A 7,966-nucleotide genomic window follows, 5' to 3' on the forward strand; every position below is an offset into this window, starting at 1 on the left:
TGAAAGGGATACCCCTTGAGAAAACTGTATGTTTGTAGTCTGTCCCATATAATTTTAAGGAATACATACACTTCCCCCCACCAGCTCAAAAATTATAATAGTTACCCAGTAGCACATACCCATGACATTAAAAGAATGTGTTCAAAGCCATTCATTTAGGCTGCACCTAACAGTCTCCAACAGAAGGCGCCATTTCAGTAAATAACGGCACACCTGCGTGATGGAGTATGGTTCAGACTCATTGTCTGTGTATCTGCTTACAGAAATCTAACTCTAATCTAAACCAAATGTCCATCTAAGGTTGTTAGGTTAAAAAAACCAAGTGCAGAACCGTGTTTTTTGTTTTAAGGTTTATACATTGCATGTGCATAGCTTACCTCTGGAAGGACTCAGGAAGCTGTTAACAGAGTTGCCTCTGGGGAAGGAAACTTCAAGTTAAACCTTTTTATAACCAAAAATTCTTTTTACCTTGAGTAAAAATGACTCACCAGCTAAACAGAAACCCCACACCACAGAAACAGGACCGGCCTCCTTGTAGGCAGTGCCTCCAATCCCATCCTCACTGTCTCAAGCTGCTTGAGCTGCTTCTAACAGTTGACGACAAATGTGGACCATTGATTTTCTCAATCATCGTTTTTATTAATTGGCTTTATAGGCTAAAGTGCATAGTAAAGACAAAAAAGGATATGCATACATAGGAAAAGGACATTTTTCTCACCAACATTAGAAAGACCTGAGATGCCTAAGTGTCTGTTCTAGGAACACTGGACTGAGGGAAAATGTATGCAGGCAGCAGGCCTGGGGGCTGGCTTCTGGCATGGGTCTGGAGCCTGCAGAAGCTGCTGGCATGCTAACCCTGCCCAGGCAAAAGCTGTAATAGTGTTGGGACAAAGGGTCACACTTTGGATAGGTGCTGCTGGTACCAAATGTTAAGTTTAGTTCCATTCAGGGCCCTGGGGAACCAGCACTACTACTGAACTTCTGCAAAGAAACCTCCACCATCCCAAAGTGCCGGTCATAGGAGAGGGTATGGGATCACTCCTTAGTTGGCCTGGGCCTGCTGCATAAGCCCCCCAGCTGTGGGTAGTCACAACTTTCCCACTCTCAGTTATGTAACTGGGTCAGGGTTAGTCACTGAAGTCTTTGTCTTATCACATGCCTCCGTCTCCGGGAGTGAGGGTGCCCAAGGAGAAGGGTGGGAGGGATTTTTGTGCTCCTTGAAAGGATAAGCAGTTCATAAACAACTCCTCTGGACCTCTGTTTATTAGAATTAAAGTTAGTCTACAAGTTAGGGCCTGGCAATTAGAATTGAGTCTGCTTCACTGAGTTCATACTCTGTGGCCCCGGAGCACTGCAGAAAAAACATCTGACTGAGTCAGGACCCAGAGATACCAGTAGGTAGCCCGAGCTGGAAGCCCCAAACGTGCTCCAGGGAGCCTGTCCACTAACTTGCAGGAGAAAAAAAGAGAAGAAATCTGTTAACTCTGCTCTCAGTTCTGGAGGTAAAGTGCTTATTCTAGCGCAGGGGAAATCTAGAAACAAATGTGGGCAACCCCTAAAAGTGGATCCTTAAATAGGTGCTAAGACTAAAGGACAATAGTAAAAAACAAACTTCGGTTCCTTCGCAAGGGAGCCGACCCCAGCCAGGACGTGGCTAGGCACAAGGCAGCGGTGCGCCATCTTCCTACATCATCCTCTGGATCTCTTCAAAGTTCATCAGGTTATTGGCTGTGTCAGACCAGGCAGCGTGCTGGGCTCCATCCATCTCAGAAGCAAGCTGATTGCTCCTTTCCAGAGTATGATTTATGCCCCCAATCACCTCCTTACAGTCAGGACATGTGCCCCTCTGCATGGCTCCCCCACAATCGCTAATCACATAGATGTGGCCATTGGGACACTTGAACCAGTGGCCACGAGGAAAACCCATAGCATTGACTATCTGCACTCGTTCTTCCTCTGAGATGCCCAGGCCAGAGCAGGGAAGGGTGTTTTTCAAAGCTTCCATCTTTTTCTGCACAAGCTGTTCATCCTCCTGGGTGAACTTAGATGTTTTCTCAAGGATCTTCCGGACACTGTAGACCTCTTCTGCTGTGCTACCTTTCATCTTCCCCTCTGCTATCTTGCAGCGGGACAGGAGGTTCACCAGGTACGTGAGCCTCTGGATTTCACTTTGGAGGTCATCGAGTTCCTGGCTGGTAAAGCTCAAACGCTTCTTGGCTAGCCACTCATGGACCTGTTCTAGTCGAATCCCCACTCTCTCTTGCTCTGAGACCTTCACCTTTTTCAGAGAATCCCACAGGCCAGCCAAGTGGTCATAGAAGCTGATGTAATTCTCAACAAGGCCCAGGTCCTTCACTGACAGATTTTTCTGGTCCAGCTTCTCCTTCAACATCACAAAGTCTTCAGGAAGCAGCTGGTGGAGGAGGCTCTTGCTCTCCAGCAGGGCCTTAAGTCGTTCCTGGCTGGTTGCAATTTCCCCTGCTGAGCCCTGAATCTTTTCCTTGACAATTTCAATCTCTTCCAGCCGCTGTTTGATGCTGGTTCCGTACCGTAGGTTTTTACGGATGGGCACCTGGCAGATAGGGCACACCTTCAACCTGATGGCAACTTCATCATCCTTCTGCTCATTCATGTAGCGGTCCAGGGCTTGCACCTCAAAGATGTGGCTGCAGTCTTCTAGCTGCACAAAGCGGGCATCAGGCTCATCCTCGAAGCCAAAGAAGATCTGGGTGACTTCCTCCTGGTGGCAGACACGGCACTTCTTGGGGCATGGCTCCCCACACAAACCAATGCAGGGGTGGCCACAAGCCAGCAGCTTAGTACAAGGCACGTAGCACGGGGGCCGGTTGCAGGGTTCAGAGCAGAGTTTGGTGCACTGGTAGTGCTGGCAGCGCCAGACACAGGGTTCCACGCAGGGGCTGCACAGTTCCCCACACTTCTTCTTGCACTGGCTGTGGACACAGCGATTCTGGCAGGTCCGCTGGCAGGGTGGGCACTCGCCGATGCACGGCTCCTGGCACTTGTGTGAGCAGATGAGCAGGCGCTTGCAGGGCTGCCGACAGCGCTCATGAAAGCGCCCTTCGAAACAGCTGTGGCAGGAGCCGGGACAAGGGTGCCCGCAGTCCAAGACGGTGCCACACTTGGTGGTACACTTGACTGGCAGGTCATACATAAGGTCTTGCACATTACCGCACTTCACCTGCTGGCTGTGCCCACACTTGAGTTTCACGGTGACCATTTCCGAACACAACCGCACACAGTCTTCACCACAGGGGTGGCTGCATCTGTGCCCACATTTTAAGACCTTGGGGCAAGGCTCTTGGCAGCAAAAATCTGACTCAGGCATGGAGCAAGGAACCATTTGTTCATGGCCGCACCGAAGAATGAGTTTACGCACCTTCACCTGACAGGGCTGACACTCCTGGAAGCAAACCAGAGGGCACCGGTGCCCGTCCTGGCAGATGACCTTCTGGCATGGCTTCATGCACTGGAACTCCTTGTGTGAGGAATCATAGGGGTGGCAGGCACGGGTGCAGACGTGCCCACAGCCCAGCCGGAACTCACAGGGTAGGCTGCAGCCTCCTTCGGGCACTTTTTGGAAATCAGAAGCTTTGGATACTAAGGTGTGGGTATCGGGATGGTTCTGGCAGCATAGCCGGAGCGTGCGGCCGATTTGATTGTTCTCTCGAAGAGTATGGATGATCTTGCTCCACAAGGGCACCTTGGCCAGCATCTGCATGTTTCCGATGCAGTACATCCCCTTCTTGGCACGGGACAAGGCCACACAGATGCGGTTGGATATCTGGAGAAAACCCACCTTGCCTTCTTCGTTGCTCCGCACCAGTGAGAGGAGGATGATGTCATTCTCTTCTCCTTGGTATTTGTCAACCACATGGACCTTGACCCCAGCAAATGTCTTGGCTGGCATGAGTTTGCGCAGGCAGAAGAGCTGCCCGGTGTAGGTGGTGAGGATGGTGATCTGGGAGGGCAGGTACTCCTGGCACAGGAAGTACTTGCACAGTTCTACCACAAAGCGAGCCTCATGCTGATTCTGATGGCTTTTGCCTTCTTGGATTTCCTGTTCAGGAAAGTTGTGTTCCACAAAGAAAAGGTTGGAAGAGACCCCCTAGAAAGGAAAAGAAGTGATACGTTAGGAGGTTCACTCGTGCAATTTTTTCTATCTCCACATGTATTGGCCACTGACCCTATTCCAGGGAGAGACCCTGCAAAGCTCTTTGTGAACTTTGCACCACAATCTTTAACTTTGGAGTCAGTCACCATGTGCTTTCTTTTGGGACCATGGCAAGTAGGGAAACAGATAAAAAATTTGTCTATTTTAGTTTTCAACACATTTGTTTAGATATAAATATTTAAAACAGCCATCCACAATCCAACTATTATAGTCCGGGAAATAGCAGCTATGATGATGAAGATGTTGAGGGAGCAGCTAACTTACAAGCACACCACCGTGACCGCTTTACACACATTATCTCCTTCAAAACAAGGCAGTACCCATTATTCTCACCGTACAGAAGACCCTGATACTCGGAAATGGTATATAACTTGCTGAAAAGTTACAAAGCTACTACTAAGTGGCAGAGCTGGGATTCAAAACCCACATCTCTATCTCTCAACTTCTATTATTATCTCTCCCCTTAATAACCAGCTTTTTAAAAAGCTGGCTCTAGGGGAGCCTGGGTGGCTCAATCGGTTAAGTGTCTGTCCCGGCTCAGGTCATAATCCCAGGGTCCTGGGATCGAGTCCTGCATTGGGCTCCCAGCTCAGCAGAGAGCCTGCCTCCTTCTCCCTCCACCCCTCCACCCTGCTCGTGCTCATGCTCTCTCTCTCTCGCTCTCTTCAATAAAATCTGAAAAGGAAAAATTAAGGAAAAAAAAAAGCGGGCTCTAGTCCCTTCTGAAAACACTTCTCCCTCCCAAGGAAAGACAGCCTTCTAGGTTGTTGATAGCATCACAGAAAGATCAGGTAGGACAGGCTCACCTTTATCTTCTCATATTTGAGAACAGAGGGATGATTCTCCAGATCCTGGTAAATGTAGGGGGTCAAAAGTCGGGCAATTTCAGGGCGCATGCGGTGCTGAAACAAGATATATATGTCATTAGAAACATGGGCAGAGAACAAATAGATAGTTTCCTAAAGGCTAGGTTGCTGGTGGAAAATCTGGAGGTAATGTGAAAAGAATAGGCAGAATGTAAACAGCTCCTTTGCCCAACACAAACTCAACACAGGCTGATCTTGTGCTATTTTGAAACAGAAAAGAAGTCTGACAGTCATTGCATTACTAAACCAGTTTTACTTTTATGAGACCTTTCTTACTGGCAGTTGGCAGGCTCCCAGGAGACTTCTCCTGGACATTTGGAAGGTAATAACAGAAGTTCAGCTTCTCACCTGGTAATTCAGACGGACAAAGGGAATGTTTACTTTCACCAGCCGTTCAAAGAGGGATACCTCAAGGTTGAAATTCTTGGCTAGATCATACACGTTGGCACTGGGGCGCAGCTGAGAAAAGAAACAAGTCTAAGGACTCTGTATTGACACATTTTATCCATCCATCCATCCTCCCACCCATCAAAATGTTTTTTAAGTGCACTGCTCTAAGTACTGACAGCTTAAGGATAAAGAGCCAGAGGGCCATGAAGGCAAGAAATAAGGGTGATGTAACAGAGTGCCCAGGGGTGGGAGTTCCTTTAAATAGGCCTCTGTAAAGAGTGACATCTGAGTTGATGCCAGCATGGAGGAAGTGCCTATCATTTGAAAAGCAAGCCATGAGAGGAAGCAGGAAGGAGGGCAGGGGTGGGAACACAGTGGGCAAATGAGATGGTGATAGGAGAAGTCAGAGAAGCAGGCTGAACCTGAGACTATTTGCCTCTGTAAGCCACTTTAAGAAGCCTGATTTTTATATTAAGTCAATGGAAAATCACTGGAGGGTCTCAAGCTGTAGAGTGACATGATCTGATTTATTTATTTATTTAATATTCACTTGCTCCTTTATAAAGAATGGATTAGAGGACAGCAAAAATGGAAGTAGGGGAACTGGGAGCTTACTGTTTGACTAGTCCACTTAAAAGGACACTGTAGATTATAAAAGTAGCAGAGAACAGAAAATGAATGAAACCACCTCTGAAATATACCCCAAATCTAAGAGCACTTGCTCTTAAATTGAATGTGGAAAGTGAGGGAAAGAATCACAGAAAGCCACCAAGCTTGAGGACTGGTGAAGCAGAGAGGCCGGGGTCTTCTGTCTGAGTGCACCCCTCAGTCATCTCTCTTCATCTTCTAGGGGCTCCTGCCCTACCTGCTGGTGGTCCCCAATCAGAATAAGGTGCTGGCAAGCTTTGCTCAGTGTGGCAATGGTGTGGGCCTCAAGGACTTCAGCAGCCTCTTCCACAATGACAATCCGAGGTTCCACCTTCTGCAGGATCTGACGGTATTTGGCAGCACCTGGAGTCAAGAGAGAAGAGGCTCCCTGAGCTGAGGCACTGGACCCTGGGACAACTGAGCCCTCACATTCAGCCAGGGCTGCGCACACCCCTGAATGAGACCACAAGTGCGGCTGGGTGGTCTCCAGAGCATCACACCCATGTCGGTCATTATTGGGGTTCCGAACGCAGCAGGAACAAGTGGGTACATTTTACTATCACTTCCCTAAACACAGCTTGCTTTCAGTAGCTTCTCATGGCCTTTTCCCTCTAACCTACTAAAGCAGCTCCTCTTTACCTGTCCTAGATAGTCTGATAGGAGTTTGGCACCAGGAGTGGACCCCTGGATCAGGTAAAGTTCCCCATGCTTTCTTACCTGTGGTTGTCATTCCTACAACCTGGGCATCTTTCAGGATGTGCAGGTCTTCCTGGAGCCTCAGCTCAGCCATTCTCTCAGCTGATGTGCGGTACTGGCGCTCATAGTTGAGGATCTTTCGGCGGGTGTCGGCCTGGTACATCTGTAGCCACAGCCTGAAGAATGTGAAGAACCAGAGAGAGGAAGATGTGTGCTCTTTGAGAAGGTGGAGGAACCCCCTTCGGTGTGTATGAAGTGGAACCTAGACCCTTGAGGAGCTTACAGACCAGAGAGAGAGAGAGAGGAAGGAAAGACCCAGGTTTACTGGGACCCAAAAGTCCAAAATGCCCAACAAAAAAGATGTGCAGAGACATGTACATAGGTGGCCAGGAGCTACGGAGGGGAGTAGGATAAAGAAAAGATGTTAATTATTGGGAAGCAAGTAAGGGACTTCAAAAGCTTCAAGAATCTCTCCCAAATTCTCCCTGCCCCACTCCTGCCTGAGGCCCCTCCCCTAATGCTCCAGAGTCTTGTTTACAACTAAAACAGATCGTGTCACTACACTACTCTGCTCACTAGGCTACTCTGCTGTAAAACGTTCCAACAGCTTTTCAATACACTTTGAAAAGTGGCTTTTGATAATCCAGGCTCCTCGTCTTTGCCTCATTAGGCCCTGAGGTCAGGCCCCTGCCCACCTCTTTGACCTCACGTCCCATTTCTCTCTAAGCCACAGACATGCTGGCTGCCTTCTGTTCATTTCTCAAATGGCCATACTCCTTCCCAGGTCAAGCCTTTACGCATCTGGTCCCCGTAATTTCATCTGTTCCCCATTCCCTGCTGGCTTTGTTAATGTCTACTAATCCTTCAGATCTTGCCTCCGATGTCACTTTCCTGGATATCTCAGACCAGCTCAGATCCCATGTTAATCTTCTTAGCACTCCTTGCTCCTTTCCTTCTTAGCGTTTATGTCCACTTGTAACATTTTATTTGTGCAATTGACTAATTTGTCTCCCTGGATAGACTTTAAGCTCTGTAAGGGTAGAGCCTAGTGTCTGTTTTATCCCGTGGCTGCACCCCTAGCACTCAGCACAGTGGGGGTATGCAACCAATCATTAGTTAACACTGCTGAAGGTCGGGGTGAAGCGACAGCGGGGGGGGGGGGGGGGGGGGGGGG

At 48.7% G+C, this 7,966-nt stretch overlaps 1 protein-coding gene across 1 annotated transcript in view; it reads right to left on the bottom strand.

The window, feature by feature from the left end:
* Nucleotides 1-614: 614 nt before the first annotated feature.
* Nucleotides 615-7,966, bottom strand: part of ZNFX1 (zinc finger NFX1-type containing 1) — a 25,841-nt gene continuing 18,489 nt past the window's right edge. The window contains exons 10-14 of the mRNA XM_040638449.1: nucleotides 6,814-6,968; nucleotides 6,314-6,459; nucleotides 5,407-5,517; nucleotides 4,999-5,094; nucleotides 615-4,126 (exon numbers count right to left, since the gene is read on the bottom strand). Coding sequence (XP_040494383.1) covers nucleotides 1,685-4,126; nucleotides 4,999-5,094; nucleotides 5,407-5,517; nucleotides 6,314-6,459; nucleotides 6,814-6,968 — 2,950 coding nt within the window. The 3' untranslated portion in view covers nucleotides 615-1,684. The remainder of the gene's footprint in view (nucleotides 4,127-4,998; nucleotides 5,095-5,406; nucleotides 5,518-6,313; nucleotides 6,460-6,813; nucleotides 6,969-7,966) is intronic.

The sequence above is a fragment of the Ursus maritimus genome, unplaced genomic scaffold (assembly GCF_017311325.1).
Source record: "Ursus maritimus isolate PB19 unplaced genomic scaffold, ASM1731132v1 scaffold_22, whole genome shotgun sequence".
Lineage (NCBI taxonomy): Eukaryota > Metazoa > Chordata > Mammalia > Carnivora > Ursidae > Ursus > Ursus maritimus.